Source organism: Haematobia irritans, chromosome 5 (assembly GCF_050003625.1).
Source record: "Haematobia irritans isolate KBUSLIRL chromosome 5, ASM5000362v1, whole genome shotgun sequence".
Lineage (NCBI taxonomy): Eukaryota > Metazoa > Arthropoda > Insecta > Diptera > Muscidae > Haematobia > Haematobia irritans.
Genome location: NC_134401.1, coordinates 121,001,436 through 121,022,225, shown reverse-complemented (window position 1 = coordinate 121,022,225; position 20,790 = coordinate 121,001,436). Strand labels below are relative to the sequence as shown.

Genomic DNA, 20,790 nt, shown 5'->3' with positions numbered 1-20,790 from the left:
TGCTGTGGACACGCCGAAGACACCTTCTACGTACACACTGATCGATGGAAAGAAGAAACCAAATTTTGACTATACAAAATTGTCCTAGAACATACTGGCTCTAGGACAACTCTAAAAAAGTTTGAATGCGCAATAGAAATATAATCAAAATTGACAACTTATTGGTGATAGACGTAGTAAAAGTTTGAACAAACATTAATCCATGAAATAGAAGATCAATCATCAATTTTTTATGTTTTGTGAATCGTACCAAACTTCTTCAAAAAATGTTACAAAGCTTGCAACCAGCTAATATTGCCATTATTTCACAACTCAAATTATAGTCTGGGCTTGATTCAATTGAATAAATTTCACAAAAGCTTAGGTACTTTTGCCTCCATAGAATTAAAATAGAATACTTCGATCATTGACAAGTGATGGCGTGTTAAAATATTATTGACAAAATAATAGAATTATACGGAACACAAAACAATATGACCATGGATGTAAATAAAGGTTTGTTATATTCGAAATTTATTATAGAATAATTTAATAAAATTAGATATCTAATAAAAAAAATATTGGAGATTAAAAAATGCCTAAATTTGTAAAATATATATTATACCACTAAGATATATCTAATTTTTCATTTAACCGATTACATTGAGAATTGTTGCGGAATATATATTACAGTTAAATTTATTATATATTTAATTTTTTTCAAATCCCCTTTTTCAGGTCCCAAATTGGGCATGCGTCATATGCAAGCCTTTTTGATATTCTCCAATATTGTAGTTGTCTACATTAGCCGTTTGAATATTGGTGTAGCAGTAGTGGCCATGACACATGCAGCAACGACAAATCCAGATTTTCCGGTGAGTATAACTAAGTCATGGCACTATCATGGGTCTATCTGATTAAATTTTAGACACGGACGGGCAAAATTTTCATATAATTTTATAATCCCATCTAGTAACACTTCTCTACCTTTTATATACTCGAACTATATATAATTATGTTATGAACCGATGTGGATCAATTTGTTGAAGTCATATATTGACGTATCGTACCAATTTTTAACCAGATGAGATGAATTTTTTTCTAACGGAAGGCTCGGGAAGTCAAATCTTGGAATGGAGGCTATAGTTAAACGTCCGATATGGTCCATTTGCAATACAATGTCGGTCATTTTTATACCAGTGTCATTTTTATACCCTCCACCATAGGATGAGGGGGTACACACAAAAAAATAACTGCAAATAAATATTAACAACTTTATTTGTATGTAAAATCTGCTGATGCTCAACAAATTTGTCTATTGAATATGAGGCATTTGTTGTTGAAATGTGTTTGTAGATGCTTGACAGAGGAAATAATAGAAATATTCAGAATTTTCAACAAATTGTTTTGTTATGAAAATAGTTGACTGCTATCGGTATGAAAACAAAAACAAAAATACAAGACTGGTTACGCGCACATCGCTGAGAAATTGTACGAAAGCTAAATGAAGTATGCGAAGAATACCGTTAGAACAAAATGAGTATGAGCACATACACGTGTATGATAGCAAGCAAAGAGCTCATTAATCAGAGAATACAGAAAAACATTTATAAATGTCTGTGAAAAATTTATATTTTTCAATTTGGTAGTTTCTTAAATGTGTTTGTTGTATGAGATAATTAATAAAACCATATTAATATCGGGATTAGAGTTATTACAATTCTAATTAACTAGAATATATATCACTGCACACAAAAAAAAATTTTTTGATTTCAATCACGAAAATCGCGGATTCAATCATTTTTTTAATTGAAATGTCTTCAATCACGAAAATGATAGTATCAATCACCCATTTTGATTGAAAACCAACACGATTTTTAATTAAAAATTTAATTGACTTTTGTCACGGAATCAATTAATTGTGTGATTGAATCAATTAAAAACGTGATTGATTTTTAACATAAAATTCAATCACAGTTTTAATTGAATCAATTAAAATTTTAATTAATTTCGCGACAAAAATCAATCAACTATTTGATTCATTCAATTAAATAATTAATTGAAATTGGCTATACATTTCGATCAAAAAATTTATATATTGCGAACCCAAAATCGTATTTAGTTTTTTTCTTTTGAAATAAAAGAAAATATGTGTTTCTTATAAAACATATTTAATATTTTATTATTATTTGAATTATGCAATAGACATATAAATTTGGTTCTTGTCATTTGTGTTTTGTTCTAACATAACTTACAAATACAACTACTATCAATAACAACTATAGGGTAAAAAACTAAATTATATAAATCATTATCTTCCTTATAATAATAGCCATGTTAGCATGTTCCTTCTAATATGTAGATGCGCCTAGATTTCCAATAATTCAGCAGCCTGTAAGCTAAATTAGTTTTTCTGAAAGTAAACAGAATAATTCGAATTTAATTTTGTTCAATTAAAAGTTAATTTTGTTAAACATTACCTGCATAGAATATCAAGTTCAATTCTTAGTTCCAGGTTGCAGATTTATAATCTTCTTTTGCAGTTGTAGTCTTTTAGCATAAAAAGGTGTATTAAGGAGCTCGGTAATAGGTGTATTAAGGAGCTCAGTAACAATTCCTTTCCAAAATTTCCACACATTAAAATCGTCTATTAAAATTTGAACCAATCAAAGACAAAAATAATTGGAAAGCAATGTAATATTTGGTATTATATTGATGATACTTTGCAAATTCTGGAAATAGAAAAAATATAAATGGAAAACACATATTTTTATTATTATCGGATATTTTTCATATTTTTAAATCCAAAAGAAAGAACTTTTTTACCATTACATAATTCAGCTCATTAGTTTATATACCAGATATACTGCTCTCTACTTGGGTTCAAACTGAAAAAGACAGGTAAAACAAAAATGCAATTTAATGCCAACGCTACTTCGCAACTTCAAGGTGAATCTTCCAACAAACCCATACCGCTCTTGGTTTTAAGAAAACTAGGAGTGAAAAAAATTTATAATTTTAAAAGATCAATACGGTACCCACTTTTTTATTGCAAACATATTATTATATATTTGATAAAATGATGGAGTTGGTGGGATTGATTGGTCAATTTCACGAAATAAAATTGGTGACTAAAAGAAATGAATAAAAAATATATTATTTTAGTCCGTTTAATGTAAACAGGCTTCAATGGAAAACGGTATTCACATTTCACAATTTTGTACCTTCAATAAACGTAGATTGTTTTCCATTTTTACAATACCACAAAACACAAACACAGGTAATTTCAAATGCGTTCTGTCATATATTTTTTTCAAACCTTTACCACGTGTCCGTTTGTTGTTGCACACTTTATTTATTTCAACCCTTTGCTATGATTTGTTGTTGCGTTCAAAATATTTATGCACACATTTTGAATGCAGCAGACAGAATGTCGCCAATCATGTTTTCAATTTACGCGAAAAACAAAAACCCAACCGTTCGTTACGAGTTACTTCCACAGTCTGATCTCTCCATCATACATTGTTGAATAAATACCCATTCTCTTGTTCTCTTTTCGCTCTTTCCATTGCTCAAAATTATTCAGTTTCAATCACAAAGGTGATTGGATCAATCACATATGTAATTGGAAACGGAAAAAAAATCAATCACGTTTGTAATTGAAAATTATTTCCGAATTGATTAACAAATTGATTGAATCAATTAATATTTTAATTGGAAACGTAACAAATATCAATCATTTTTTTAATTGGATTTTATTCGGAGTTGATTAAATAATTAATTGAATCAATTAACATATTAATTGAATCCGTTTCCAAATTCAATTAAGTGTTTAATTGAAAAAATTTTGGTGATAATTTTTTGTGTGTGGGCAAAAAGTTGTCAAAATGCTTGCTAGACCCTGGACTACTCAAATTTAAAATCGTCATACATTTACAAAACTGAGTATAGGATTTTCGACACAAAAATGTTACATGTTCCCCGTCCAAAAATAGCATTTTGGTCATATTCCTTCTCTGTATGTACTTAACAAAATGTCTCCAAAATTGTTCCAGCAATTTTGCAATTTTGGTGCAATAATTCTGTCAATTTCAATTTAATTTTTGTCAATACACCAATAAATTTGTTACAGGTCATTGATAGACTCCAACAAACCACATACAAATTTTTTTCGTTCAAATTCAAAAATATTAGTTGAGGATTAAACCTAACGTTCAACAACAAATATTTTGTACTGTTGGAAGCTCAACAAATTACTTACAAATTATGTTATTGAGAACACAAATTATTTGTTGCCTCCTGATGGTAACGATTGCTAACAACTTTTTTGTAATAATGGTTATTAAAAATACAAATTAGTTTGTTGCAGGAAAATTAACAAATTTTGTTATTGGTTTTCCAACAAAAGTTATTGGTTCTCAAACTTATTTTTATCTGTGTATATTAACTTTGTCATTCCGTTTGTAACACATCGAAATATTGCTCTAAGACCCCATAAAGTATATATATTCTGGATCGTGGTGAAATTCTGAGTCGATCTGAGCATGTCCGTCCGTCCGTCTGTTGAAATCACGCTAACTTCCGAACGAAACAAGCTATCGACTTGAAACTTGGCACAAGCAGTTGTTATTGATGTAGGTAAGATGGTATTGCAAATGGGCCATATCGGTCCACTTTTACGTATAGTCCCCATATAAACGGACCCCAAAATTTGGCTAGCGGGGACTCTAAGAGAAACAAATTTCATCCGATTCGGCTGAAATTTGGTACATGGTGTAAGTATATGGTCTCTAACAACTATGCAAAAATTGGTCCACATCGGTCAATAATTATATATAGCTCCCATATAAACCGATTCCCCGATTTGGCTTGCGGAGCCTCTAAGAGAAGCAAATTTCATCCGAGCCGGCTGAAATTTGGTACATGGTGTTAGCATATGGTCTCTCATGACCATGCAAAAAATGGTCCATATCGGTCCATAATTATATATAACACCCATATAAACCGATCACCAGATTTGACATCCGGAGCCTCTTGGAAGACCAAAATTTATCTGATTCAGTTGAAATTTGGTACGTAGTGTTAATATATGGCCTCAAACACCCATGCAAAAATTGGTCGAAATCGGTCCATAATTATATATAGCCCCCATATAAATCGATCCTCAGATTTGACCTCCGGAACCTCTTGGAGGAGCAAAATTCATCCGATCCGGTTGAAATTTGGAAATTTTGTACGTGGTGTAATTATATGGTCTCTAACAACCATGCACAAATTATTCCATATCGGTCCATAATTATACATAGCCCCCATATAAACCGTTCTCCAGATTTGATCTCCTCTTGGAGGAGCAAAATTCATCCGATCCGGTTGAAATTTGGAAAGTGGTGTTAGTATATGGCCGCTAATAATCATGCCAAAATTGGTCCATATCGGTCTATGGTTATATATAGCCGATCCCTAATCACACAAAAATTGGTCCATATCGGTTCATAATCATGGTTGCCACTCGAGCCAAAAATAATCTACCAACATTTTATTTCTATAAAAAATTTTGGCAAAATTTTATTTCTATAGAAAATGTTGTCAAAATTTTATTTCTATGGAAACTTTTGTCAAAATTTTATTTCTATGGAAACTTTTGTCAAAATTTTATTTCCATAGAAAATTTTGTCAAACTTAATTATATAGGTATTTAATCGTCCTTTTTATACCCTCCACCATAGGATGGGGGGTATATTAACCTTGTCATTCCGTTTGTAACACATCGAAATATTGCACTAAGACCCCATAAAGTATATATATTCTGGGTCGTGGTGAAATTCTGAGTCGATCTGAGCATTTCCGTCCGTCTGTTGAAATCAAGCTAACTTCCGAACGAAACAAGCTATCGACTTGAAACTTGGCACAAGCAGTTGTTATTGATGTAGGTCAGATGGTATTGCAAATGGGCCATATCGGTCCACTTTTACGTATAGCGGGGACTCTAAGAGAAACAAATTTCATCCGATTCGGCTGAAATTTGGTACATGGTGTCAGCATGTACCAACCATGCAAAAATTGGTCCACATCGATCCATAATTATATATAGCCCTCATATAAACCGATCACCAGATTTGGCTTGCGGAGCCTCAAAGAGAAGCAAATTTCATCCGATCCGGCTAAAATTTGGTACATGGTGTTAGTATATGGTCTCTAACAACCATGCAAAAATTGGTCTACATCGGTCCATAATTATATATAGCCCCATAATTATATATAGCAAATTTCATCCGATCCGGCTAAAATTTGGTACGTGGTGTTGGTATATGGTTTCTAACAACCATGCAAAAATTGGTCCACAACGGTCCAAATTACATTTAGCCCCCATATAAACCGATCCCCAGATTTGACCCCTGGAGCCTCGTGGAAGAGCCAAATTCATCAGATTCAGTTGAAATTTGGTACATGGTGTTGGTATATGGTCTCTCTAAATTTGTCCTCATCGGTCCATAACTATATATAGCCCCCATATAAACGGACCCCCAGATTTGGCTTGCGGAGCCTCAAAGAGAAGCAAATTTCATCCGATCCGGCTAAAATTTGGTACATGGTGTTGGTATATGGTCTCTAACAACCATGCAAAAATTGGTCCACATCGGTCCATAATTATATATAGCCCCCATCTAAACCGATCACCAGATTTGGCTTGCGGAGCCTCAAAGAGAAGCAAATTTCATCCGATTCGGCTAAAATTTGGTACATGGTGTTAGTATATGGTCTCCAATAACCATGCAAAAATTGGTCCACATCGCGAACGGTTTATATGGGGGCTATACCAAAATATGGACCGATACTCATCATTTTCGGCACAGCTATTTATGGTCCTAAAATACATCTAGATTTCCAATTTCAGGCAAATTGGATAAAAACTACGGTTTCTATAAGCCCAAGACCCCAAATCGGGAGGTCGGTTTATATGGGCACCATACCAAAACATGGACCGATGCTCACCATTTTTGGCACACCTCTTTACGGTTCTAAAGTACCTTTTGATTTCCAAATTCAGATAAATTGGATAAAAACTGCGGTTTCTATAAGCCCAAGAAGTAAAATCGGGAGATCGGTCTATTTGGGGGCTATGCCAAAATATGGATCGATACTCACAATTTTTGGCACACGTATTTGTGGTCCTACAATACCTCTAGATTTCAAATTTCAGATCAATTGAATAAAAACTGCGGTTTCTATAAGCCAAAGAAATAAAGTCGGGAGATCGGTCTATATGGGGGCTATACCAAAACATTGACCGATACTCACCATTTTTGGCACACCTCTTTATGGTCATAAAGTACCTCTAGATTTCAAATTTCAGGCAAATTGGATAAAAGCTGCAGTTTCTATAAGCCCAAGAAGTAAAATCGGGAGATCGGTCTATATGGGGGCTATACCAAAATATGGATCGATACTCACAATTTTTGGCACACGTATTTGTGGTCCTACAATACCTCTAGATTTCCAATTTCAGGCAAATTGGATAAAAACTACGATTTCTATAAGCCCAAGACCCCAAATCGGGAGGTCGGTTTATATGGGGACTATATCAAAACCTGGACCGATATAGCCCATCTTCGAACTTGACCTGCCTGCAGACAAAAGACTAGTTTGTGCAAAATTTCAGCACGATTGCTTCATTATTGAAGACTGTAGCGTGATTACAACAGACAGACAGACAGACAGACGGACATCGTTATATCGTCTTAGAATTTCTCCCTGATCAAGAATATATATACTTTATATAGTCGGAAATCGATATTTCGATGTGTTACAAACGGAATGACAAACTTATTATACCCCCGTCACCATTCTATGGTGGTGGGTATAAAAATTAAAAAATATATCGCTTTACTTTGTTGCATTACACATCAGCTTCAGTAAATACCACGTCAAAAACAGTACATTCTGAGAGAACCAGTCAGGTTCAATATTCGGGAAGGAGCTGACATCAACCAGCAACCTGATAGATATATAGGATGGAGCAGTTCCAAAGATCGTTTTTTAATACAATGAAATTTCCTTCAATTTACGAAATCGTTCATACTATTAACGAACAGCATCACTAAATGGAAGTCCTCCATAAAAAAATTTCATAGAATCAGTGAAAAAAATCGCTTAGCTAAATTTAAAAATGTTCTATGTGTGTGGGTACAATTTTAAAATAATTTTTTTTTTCTTTTTAGGAATATGATTGGAACGAAAAGGAAGTCTCCTACGTTCTTTCCAGTTTCTATTGGGGTTATGTCTTGACACAATTTCTGGGAGGGGCATTGTGTAAACGTTTTGGTGCTAAAACCATTATTGGATGGTCAACCTTCAGCACAGCACTTCTCAGTGCTATAACACCATGGTCTATAAGTTGGGGTGGATGGCAAGCTTTTTGTATTATTCGAGCAGTACAGGGTCTCTTCCAAGGCACCATCTTTCCTTGTATTCACACCCATTTGGCAAAATGGTCACCTCTAGAGGAGCGTACACGATTGGGTGCTTTAAGTTTTACTGGTATCGATTGCGGAAGTGTTTTATCCCTGGGCATTGGTGGTATAATTGCAGAGGGGCCAATGGGTTGGCCAGGTATTTCATATATCTCGGGAGGCCTATGTTTTTTATGGTGTATATTCTGGTACATATATTCAGCAGATAATGTAAGAATGTCACAATTTGCCACAGAAGCTGAAAAAACGTACATCGAATCATCTATGGATCGTTCAGATGATTTTCACAAAAAACATATTCCCACACCCTGGAAGGCGATATTTCTATCTTTGCCATTTAATGCCTTCATGATTGCACGTTGTGGTGAAGCTTGGGGCCTCTCCATATTACAAGTTCAAATTCCTTTGTACATGAATTCTGTCCTCCAGATGAATATAAAGGCGAATGCTTTATTCACGGCCCTACCATTCCTGGTGATGTTTATCTTCTCGTATATCTTTGTTTTTATAGCCGATTTGTTTCAACGTAAACAAATCCTATCATTGTGGACCATACGTAGAACTTTCAATACTATAGCGTTTTGCACACCAGCCATTGGATTGACGGCTATAGGATTTTTGGATGTTCCACATAAATCATGGGCCCTGGTTATAATGGCAGTATGTGGAGGTGTGAATAGTGGTCAAACTATAGGAAGTGTTTTGAATACCATCGATCTTTCGGCCAATCATGCTGGCATGTTAATGGGTATTGTCAATACAGCTCAAAATTTTATGCCCCTAATTACACCAATCATAGTGGGATATGTGGTCACAGATGAGGTGAGTTATTAGCAAAGGGAAATTATTTCGAAAATAATTCATTGTCTTTTCAGCACAATCGTTCCCAATGGCAAATTGTTTTCATAATGGCAGCTGCCGTATTCTTCTTTTCCAACTTATTTTACATTTTATGTGGAACATCTACGACTCAACCATGGGATGCTGAAGATTTTCTACAACCTAAAGATCCAGAAATCAGAAAACACCCTTATGGAAAAACTAGGAAATTTTATCGGACAACAGGTTCTATAGAAATAACAAAAGTCGGATAGATCTTAGAATTATATTAAGAACAGAAATAGCAGTGTTACATAAAATATCATATAAAAATTTGAATAGTTTTTTTATTTTATACCCTTTGCCATAGAGATCTAATAAAGTTAACTGAAAATCGAATCGACCAAAAATAAAGCTATAGTCTTACGCCCATATACAAAACAATTTATTGACAGTTTATCGAATGAATTTATATGACAAAAGTAGGCTTGAAGTAACTGTCTGTAACTTTATTGCATATCTAACCCCCATATCTTTTAGTTTTGTTATTAGTAATAATAAAAACTTAATTTATTTTCATGAAAAAATTTGAAAAAAAGAGGTCGGAAAAATATCAGTGGGTATGGAATTATAAAGCAATTTAAGAGCACCATGAAAAGTTCCGTAGGTGAACAGTGATCGAAGCATTGTGAATCTGCCTTTAATGACAAATTTCATGTTTTTCAGCGTTACGGAGTAGTTAGTGTAAGACCAAGCGCATTCACGTTATGCGGTGTTTACGTTACCGTGATTGCACTGTATTGCTATGTTATTTTTATAAGATTTAGAAAGACCATTTTTGTTTAAGTATCTATCTATCCCTATCTCCTCACAAAAATCCCCAATAAACCTTTTACAACTTATAAAAAACAAGTATATACGGCCGTAAGTTCGGCCAGGCCGAATCTTATGTACCCTCCACCAAGGATTGCATAGAAACTTGTACTAAAGACTGTCATCCACAATCGAATTACTTGGGTTGCGGTAACACTTGCCGATGGCAAGGTATCTTAAAACTTCTTAACACAGTCTTCTCAATTGTAAGTTAGTCCACATGGGGTATAATTGAACAAAAAAGGCCGAATAAAAAATTTTTTATAGAAATAAAATTTTGACAAAATTTTCTATAGCAATAAAATGTTGACAAAATTTTCTATAGAAATAAAATTTTGATAAATAAAATAAATTTTGATAGAAATAAAATTGTGACAAAATTTTCTATAGAAATAAAATTTTGATAAAAATTTTTATAGAAATAAAATTTTGACAAAATTTTCTATAGAATTAAAATTTTGACAAAATTTTCAATAGAAATAAAATTTTGATAAAATTTTTTATAGAAATAAAATTTTGACAAAATTTTCTATAGAAGTAAAATTTTGACAAAATTTTCTATAGAAATAATATTTCGACAAAATTTTGTATAGTAATAAAATTTTTACATCATATTCTATAGAAATAAAATCTTGACAAAATTTTCTATAGAAATAAAATCTTGACAAAATTATGCATAGTAATAAAATATTGACAAAATTTTGCATATAATATAATTTTGACAAAATTTTCTGTAGTAATACAATTTTGACACAATTTTCTATAGAAATAAAATTTTGGTAGATTATTTTTGGGGATCGGATGTATATAACTATAGACCGATACGTACCAATTATGGCATGATTGTTAGCGGCCATATACTAGCGTAATGTACCAAATTTCACCACGTACCAAATTTCAACCGGATCGGATGAATTTGCTCCTCAAAGAGCTCTGGAGGTCAAATCTGGGGATAGGGTTTAATGGGGGTCATATATATAATTAAGACCAATTTTTGCATGGATGATAGAGACCATATACAAACACCACGTACCAAATTTCAACCACATCGGGAGAATTCCGCTATTCCAAGGGGCACCGGAGGTCAAATCTGGGGATCCGTTTATATGGGGGCTACATATAATTATGGACCGATGTGGACCAATTTTTACACGTTTGTTAAAGACCATATACTAACAAAATGTACCAAATTTTAGCCGCATCGGATGAAATTTGCTCATCCATGAGGCTCCGGAGGTCAAACTTGGGGATCGGTTTATATGGGGGCTATTTATAATTATAGACCAACACCGTGTACCGAATTTCACCAAGACCCAGAATATATATACTTTATGGGGTCTTAGAGCAATATTTCGATGTGTTACAAACGGAATGACAAAGTTAATACACCCCCATCCTATGGTGGAGGGTATAAAAACAAAATAAGAAAAAGTTTGGTCCATATCGGTCCATAATTGTATATAAACCGATTCCCAGATTTTTTTTGCGGACTATATGTTAAGTACCACCAAATTTCATCCGATTCTATTAAAAGTTTGTCATTGTATGGGCTCTAACAACCATGCATAAATTGATGCATATCGGCCCACAAGTATATATAGCAACCATATAAACAGATCCCCAGATTTTATTTCGGAGCCTCTTGGAGGAGTAAATTTCACACGATCAAGTTGAAATTTTATACGTTGTGTTAGTATATGCCCTCCAATAATCATCCATAATTATATATAGATCCCATATAAACCTATCCCAGATTTGAACTCAAGAGTCTCGTGGAGGAGCAAATTTCATCCGAATCGATTACACTTTTACACGTTGAGTTAGTATATGACCTCTAACAATCATGTATAAATTGGTTAATATCGGTCCATAATTATATATAGCGCCCATAAAAACCGCGCAAACATTGCACAGTGGTCGGTGCTATATGGAGTTAGCGGCCAAAAATACTTCCAGTATAGCTATCATCTTGAAACTTCGGTCACGGCTTTATAATTATGTCAGGACTATTTAATGATAAAATGGGATTGATTGATGACGTTTTGGTATAGCCCCCCATATAGACCGATCTCCCGACTTTCCTTCTTGGGCTTCTAGAAACTTTCCTTCTTGGGCTTCTAGAAACCGATTTGGCTGAAAATTGAAATCTAACGGTATATTAGTACCAAAAATAGGTGTGCTAAAAATGGTGTATATCGGTCCATGTTTTGGTATAGCCCCCATATAGACCGATCTCCAAATTTTACTTCTTGAGCTTCTTAGTTTCTATCCGATTTCCCTGAAATTGGAAATCTAAAGGTATTTTAGGACCGCAAATAGGAGTGCCAAAAATGGTGTCTATCGGTCCATGTATTTATATAGCCCCCATATAGACCGATATCCCGATTTTACTTCTTGGGCTTCTAGAAACCGTATTTTCTATCCGATTTGCCTTAAACTTGAAATACATAGGTATTTTAGGACCACAAATAGGTGTGAAGGTTATAGGTTCATGTGTTGGTATAGCCCCTATATATACCGATCTTTCGATTTTATTTTTTGGGCTTCTAGAAAACGTAGTTTCTATCCGATTTTTCTGAAATCTAGAATTATTTTAAGATCACAAGTAGATGTAAAGGAAATGAGGTGAATCAGCCCATGTGTTGGTATAGACCACGTATAGACCAACTCACGATTTTACTCCAAGGGCAGTAGTTTTTATCCGATTTTCATGAAGTTGTAAAACAAGATTGTTTTGAAAATTCGCCCTATTTTCGATATATTTTGAACCACTTAACTTATCACAGATCTTATTATACACGTTTGTTCGACATCTCAATACCTTGCATTCAAGTACAAACAAAGATATAATCGGACATTTCGAGCTCGAGGTATAATTTGTTTAGCGAAAAAAGTCAGAAAGAACTAAAAATAACGGGATATCTCAAAAACGGTTTCATAAAAATTTTTTTAACATTCATTTTCAAATTTAGCAGATCAAAATACATAAATAAGTCATCAAATGTAAATTTTCAGTGTAAGCTAGTGTTAACAAACACCACATAAAAATTCATATTTGGATATAAAGAAACAAGACCACTTCGGTATTAGGGAGATAACACAAAGGGGGGCAAAAGAAAGCAGCTGATTTTTATCAATTTGGAATCTTGAAATATTATCTAATAAACCAAAAAAATTCCATTGGGTACTTCAGGGGGGAACACAACTAAAACTCTACATAAAATTTACATATAAGAACGAACGAACACGAAACAATGAGACTGACAAAAATTGATTTTATAACAAATTTAAAGCATTTTTTACACACTTTTTTAATTTTAAAATATAGTTAATATCATTTAATTCAATATTCATTTCGATTTATTTTGATATTATTTTTTTCTTTTATTTATATTTATTTAAAAGTGCAACTTATTTTATACTTTTTCCAACTGCTTACTTGCTCTCTCTTTTGAAGACGTTCGTAAAGAGTACAGATGGAATAAAACAAAAACAAATACAAATTGTAAAACCTTGTTTGCATAAGAAACAGTGATGCCACACTTTTTGACAAATTTCTAACTTTGATTTTTTATTTTTGGCCAAAGGGATCGACCACTGTGCATTGGTTCGTATCGGTTGCGGTGATTAGAAGCACAAGAAGTCAAATTAGGAGATGATCTATATTTGTCAAATCTGGGGATCCGTTTATATGGGGGCTACATATAATTATGGACCGATGTGGACCAATTTTTACACGTTTGTTAAAGACCATATACTAACAAAATGTACCAAATTTTAGCCGCATCGGATGAAATTTGCTCATCCATGAGGCTCCGGAGGTCAAACTTGGGGATCGGTTTATATGGGGGCTATTTATAATTATAGACCAACACCGTGTACCGAATTTCACCAAGACCCAGAATATATATACTTTATGGGGTCTTAGAGCAATATTTCGATGTGTTACAAACGGAATGACAAAGTTAATACACCCCCATCCTATGGTGGAGGGTATAAAAACAAAATAAGAAAAAGTTTGGTCCATATCGGTCCATAATTGTATATAAACCGATTCCCAGATTTTTTTTGCGGACTATATGTTAAGTACCACCAAATTTCATCCGATTCTATTAAAAGTTTGTCATTGTATGGGCTCTAACAACCATGCATAAATTGATGCATATCGGCCCACAAGTATATATAGCAACCATATAAACAGATCCCCAGATTTTATTTCGGAGCCTCTTGGAGGAGTAAATTTCACACGATCAAGTTGAAATTTTATACGTTGTGTTAGTATATGCCCTCCAATAATCATCCATAATTATATATAGATCCCATATAAACCTATCCCAGATTTGAACTCAAGAGTCTCGTGGAGGAGCAAATTTCATCCGAATCGATTACACTTTTACACGTTGAGTTAGTATATGACCTCTAACAATCATGTATAAATTGGTTAATATCGGTCCATAATTATATATAGCGCCCATAAAAACCGCGCAAACATTGCACAGTGGTCGGTGCTATATGGAGTTAGCGGCCAAAAATACTTCCAGTATAGCTATCATCTTGAAACTTCGGTCACGGCTTTATAATTATGTCAGGACTATTTAATGATAAAATGGGATTGATTGATGACGTTTTGGTATAGCCCCCCATATAGACCGATCTCCCGACTTTCCTTCTTGGGCTTCTAGAAACTTTCCTTCTTGGGCTTCTAGAAACCGATTTGGCTGAAAATTGAAATCTAACGGTATATTAGTACCAAAAATAGGTGTGCTAAAAATGGTGTATATCGGTCCATGTTTTGGTATAGCCCCCATATAGACCGATCTCCAAATTTTACTTCTTGAGCTTCTTAGTTTCTATCCGATTTCCCTGAAATTGGAAATCTAAAGGTATTTTAGGACCGCAAATAGGAGTGCCAAAAATGGTGTCTATCGGTCCATGTATTTATATAGCCCCCATATAGACCGATATCCCGATTTTACTTCTTGGGCTTCTAGAAACCGTATTTTCTATCCGATTTGCCTTAAACTTGAAATACATAGGTATTTTAGGACCACAAATAGGTGTGAAGGTTATAGGTTCATGTGTTGGTATAGCCCCTATATATACCGATCTTTCGATTTTATTTTTTGGGCTTCTAGAAAACGTAGTTTCTATCCGATTTTTCTGAAATCTAGAATTATTTTAAGATCACAAGTAGATGTAAAGGAAATGAGGTGAATCAGCCCATGTGTTGGTATAGACCACGTATAGACCAACTCACGATTTTACTCCAAGGGCAGTAGTTTTTATCCGATTTTCATGAAGTTGTAAAACAAGATTGTTTTGAAAATTCGCCCTATTTTCGATATATTTTGAACCACTTAACTTATCACAGATCTTATTATACACGTTTGTTCGACATCTCAATACCTTGCATTCAAGTACAAACAAAGATATAATCGGACATTTCGAGCTCGAGGTATAATTTGTTTAGCGAAAAAAGTCAGAAAGAACTAAAAATAACGGGATATCTCAAAAACGGTTTCATAAAAATTTTTTTAACATTCATTTTCAAATTTAGCAGATCAAAATACATAAATAAGTCATCAAATGTAAATTTTCAGTGTAAGCTAGTGTTAACAAACACCACATAAAAATTCATATTTGGATATAAAGAAACAAGACCACTTCGGTATTAGGGAGATAACACAAAGGGGGGCAAAAGAAAGCAGCTGATTTTTATCAATTTGGAATCTTGAAATATTATCTAATAAACCAAAAAAATTCCATTGGGTACTTCAGGGGGGAACACAACTAAAACTCTACATAAAATTTACATATAAGAACGAACGAACACGAAACAATGAGACTGACAAAAATTGATTTTATAACAAATTTAAAGCATTTTTTACACACTTTTTTAATTTTAAAATATAGTTAATATCATTTAATTCAATATTCATTTCGATTTATTTTGATATTATTTTTTTCTTTTATTTATATTTATTTAAAAGTGCAACTTATTTTATACTTTTTCCAACTGCTTACTTGCTCTCTCTTTTGAAGACGTTCGTAAAGAGTACAGATGGAATAAAACAAAAACAAATACAAATTGTAAAACCTTGTTTGCATAAGAAACAGTGATGCCACACTTTTTGACAAATTTCTAACTTTGATTTTTTATTTTTGGCCAAAGGGATCGACCACTGTGCATTGGTTCGTATCGGTTGCGGTGATTAGAAGCACAAGAAGTCAAATTAGGAGATGATCTATATTTGGGGGCTACATCAAAATAATAACAAATACAAACTATGATCGTAACCCCTATTTGTAGCTTCAAAATACCTCCAGATTTCCAAATTTAGGCAAATCGCAATGGGGGCTAAAACAAAATATGGACCGCTTCAGCGTAGCTTCGAACTTCAACTGCTTATAAACAAACAACGAATATTGAATGCAATATAGTGATTACAAAAGACAACTCATCTTAAAATGTCTCATTTATCACGAACACGAGGGTTTGGTGGGATTGGGTAACCAGCTCTCTCTTACAAAGCTTAGGTTAGGTATAGTGGCAGTCCGATATTTTAGGCTCACTTAGACTGTTCAGTCCATTGTGATACAATAGCAGTGAATTTCTCTCTTATCCATGAGTGCTGCACGATCTTTTTGTTTGGCTTAATGACAAGGGACCTCCTGTTTATAGGCGAGTCCAAACCACGTTTCACATTGCGGTGAAACCAATTAGAAAATCTGTAAGACACTCAGAAAAGACATATCAGAGGGAATAATCCAACGCTGACAAAATTTTTGGAGTTTGGTCGAAACTCGGATTGAACACATGACCCTTTGTATGCCAGGCGGGCATGCTAACCATTGTAGCACGGTGCTTACTTAGAATGTTTTGGTATACGAGCAATATTACGTCCAACAAATGGAAATAAATTGTGAACATTTTTACCCCTATTATTTCAATGATTACGAGAAGTAAAATCTGCAAATTCTACATTCAGTTTCAAGCAATTTTCATGATCAGTGCGTCTTCTATACCCTCATGAAGAGAAATAGGTCTATATGGAGGCCCTACCAAATGGACCGCTAAAAACTAAATCCGATACACGGACCGTAGAAGCTTAAGAAGTAAAATCTGGAGATCGGTCTATATGGTGGCTATATCAAAACATGGACTGATACTCACAATTTTCGGCACACCATTTCAATATGAGGCAAATTGGATAAAAAATACGGTTTTTATAAGACCAAGAAGTAAAATCGGGAGATCGGTCTATATGGGGGCTATACCAAAACATCGACCGATACTCACCATTTGGTGGTCCTAAAGTACCTCTAGATTTGCAATTTCAGGCAAATTGGATAAAAACTAGAGGTATGCACGTGAGTAATATTTAACTCACGCACACTTACGACGGAGAAATCTTATTCACGCACACTCACACACGATATTTTTTGGTAGGACTCACGCACGCGCACGAAAAGAAAATTTGTACTCACGCACGAAAATCTTTTAAACGTCGTGACTCACGAAAAGTATTGTGAGTCACGAAAAATGTCGTGACTCACTAAACATGTCGTGACTCAAGAATAATTTTACGAGTAAGTTACCTATAGAACCTGACTGAAAATATGAGTATGATTAAAATCGAGAGCGTTATAAAACTTTTAACACTTAGGATGTCACTAAAATTATATATGAATTGCACTCGTAAGCATTTCATGTTCATACGCGGAAGTATTTTCGTGAGCGTGTTTTTCCGAAATTCGTTACTCACGAAGATATTATTTTCGTGACTCACGCTCACGCACGACATTTGTTTGGTTAATCACGCTCACGCACACTCACGCCGTTACCATCAGCGTGACTCGCGACTCACGCGTCAGTCACGGAAATTTTCGTGAGTCACGAAAATTTCGTGTCACGTGCACAACCCTAATAAAAACTACGGATTCTATAAGCCCAAGAAGTAAAATCGGGAAATCGGTCTATATGGGGGCTATATCAAACCATGGACTGATACTCACCATTTTTGGCACACCTCTAAAATACCTTTAGATTACCAATTTCAGGCAAATTTGATAAAAACTACTGTTTCTATAAGCCCAAGACCCCAAATCGGGAGGTCGGTTTATATGGGGACTATATCAAAACCTGGACCTGAACCCATCTTCGAACTTGACATGCCGGGAGACAAAAGACGAGCTTGCGCAAAATTTCAGCAAGATTTCTTCATTATTGAAGACTGTAGTGTGATTGCAACAGACAGACAGACGGGCAGGCGGACATGGTTAAATCGTCTTAGAATTTCTCCCTGATCAAGAATATATATATTCTATATAGTCGGAAATCGATATTTCGATGTGTTACAAACGGAATGACAAACTTATTATACCCCCGTCACCATTCTATGGTGGTGGGTATAAAAAAGGCTCGTGTCGATTGGTCGAAAGAAATGTTCCAAAGACTGATCGCGACGCGTCGAAACACTGGTGATAAATCATGGATTTACGCGCATGAGCCCGAAAGTAAACAATATTATACTGTTCGAAACCTGAAGAAGCGGTTGATGCGTTGGGAATGTATGTTTTTGAGATACCTCAGTCAGAGCGGAAAAATTGCTTCAAACGCATGCAAAAGTGCATAGATCTTAATGGGGAGTATTTTGAAAAACAATAAAGTGATTTTCGATGATTAATATTTGTTTTTGTTCTCTACTCCCGAAATATAAAAGACAACCCTCGTACATTCTGTTTCTGAAATCGAAAATGTATGTTTCGATATGTTACAAAATGAATGGCAAAATTATTATACCTACATCACCATACCATGGTGGTCTATATGCTCCTAAAAATATGCCAAACTTTTAAATTTCATATAGAAAATGCTGTGTTGCCAATCTAAGTGTGGATACAGATGGCAAGGCATCTTAATACTTCTGAAGATTGTCTTCTCAATTGTCTAAATAGAACCTATGTTAGTCAAAAAAGTCATATTAAATAACTCTATTAGCCACTTAATTCTTGACCAGGTAATGCGGCGCCTGCATATGATTGTGGACCGCTATGGCAAGTATACATTGTTAGAAGTCATACACTGACATCACATACTAAGTTTCAAAAAGATCGGATGAAATTTTCTTCTCAAGACGTCAAATCTGGGAATCGGTTTATATGGGGGATATCTAATTCTGTGCTGAGTACCTGGACATTATGGGAAATGGAGAAACAGATGTACTTGCTAAGGACAAAACTGATATGGGACGAAAATAAAAGTAGAAACTCTTGTGTACTAATGGCGAAGTACGGAGATGACGTGAGGTCGTTTATGGGAATCATAACAGGGCGCAATACTCCGAAAAAACAAAAACATATGGTAAGATAGAATAATAATCAATAACTTGTTTTTATCCATAAAACGTGATTTTAATAAAAAGACCATCAGTTTTGCAAATTTTTGAATCTAATCGAAACCACCAAGCATACATATACGAACAAATAAATGTTATACTAATAATAAATATTATATTTGTTTATGATGGATGATGACGCCTTAAAGACAACCCTAAGAGTTTTGGTTTTAATCGATGTTATTTGAAAAAAAAATTTTTTTTGAGCACCACTTATTTAATGCATAACACATTTGCTACAAAGTACTGAATGCATAACCTGTTTTGAATGTATGAACAATGCCAACAAACTGCCAAGATTTCAAAAAATATGATCCATAAATAATGATAAAACTTACCAACGTCACCTGTTGTCAATTTAATTTATATTTAACGGCAATCATTTCATTTTTATCATAAAGGTGAATCAAATCTAAAAAAAAATGGAAAATAATAAAAATATTTCAATAGCAAATAGAGCAAACGGAAAATTCAGAGAAAAATATTTATATAAGGTTTTTATTTAAGATCTGGTGTACTTGTTCAGTACCATGGACAAACTTACAACTTCTAAAGAGAAAATGGACTAAAAGTAAAGAGAAAATTATGGGGGAAATGGTCATATCATGACTATTTTAACCGCACTGTAATTCATTCCTACTATATTTGGGAATCGTACGAAATGTTTTTACTGCATTAGTTTACATTGCATTTATTTGTACTGCAATTGAGTTTATTTCATAAAATTTTTGAGACATTCTTGGGACAATTGCATTGAGCTGTGGAAGTTTTCGAAAAACCTAACAAAAACAAGTATATATGGCCGTAAGTTCGACCAGGCCGAATCTTATGTACCCCCCACCATGGATTGCACAGAAACTTATACTAAAGACTGCCATCCACAATCGAATTACATGGGTTGCGGTAACACTTTCTGATGGCAAGGTATCTTAAAAATTCTTAACACCGTCTTCTCAATTGTAAGTTAGTCCATACCCCGTAAACAAAATATGCCGATTAAATTCGAATATAATTCAGTTTGACAACATCTTCTATAGAAATAAAATTTTGACAAAATTTTCTGTAGAAATAAAATTTTGGCAAAATTTTCTATAGAAATAAAATGTTGACAAAATTTTCTATAGAAATAAAATTTTGACAAAATTTCCTATAGATATAAAATTTTGACAAAATTTCCTATAGAAACAAAATTTTGAAAAAATTTTCTATAGAAATAAATTTTTAACAAAATTTTCTATAGAAATAAAATT

General features: G+C 33.9%; 1 protein-coding gene and 1 long non-coding RNA gene across 2 annotated transcripts in view; one reads left to right on the top strand and one right to left on the bottom strand.

Annotated features, from left to right (window-relative positions):
• Positions 1-20,790, bottom strand: part of LOC142241728 (uncharacterized) — a 262,134-nt gene that overhangs the window by 116,432 nt on the left and 124,912 nt on the right. Inside the window, exon 2 of the long non-coding RNA XR_012723781.1 lies at positions 19,879-19,952. This is a non-coding gene — a long non-coding RNA (uncharacterized LOC142241728). The remainder of the gene's footprint in view (positions 1-19,878; positions 19,953-20,790) is intronic.
• Positions 19-9,602, top strand: LOC142238749 (putative inorganic phosphate cotransporter). The gene is made up of 4 exons (XM_075310474.1): positions 19-495; positions 718-854; positions 8,199-9,272; positions 9,326-9,602. Exons 1-4 carry the CDS (start codon positions 474-476, stop codon positions 9,542-9,544), a joined length of 1,452 nt encoding a protein of 483 aa, XP_075166589.1. The 5' UTR covers positions 19-473; the 3' UTR covers positions 9,545-9,602.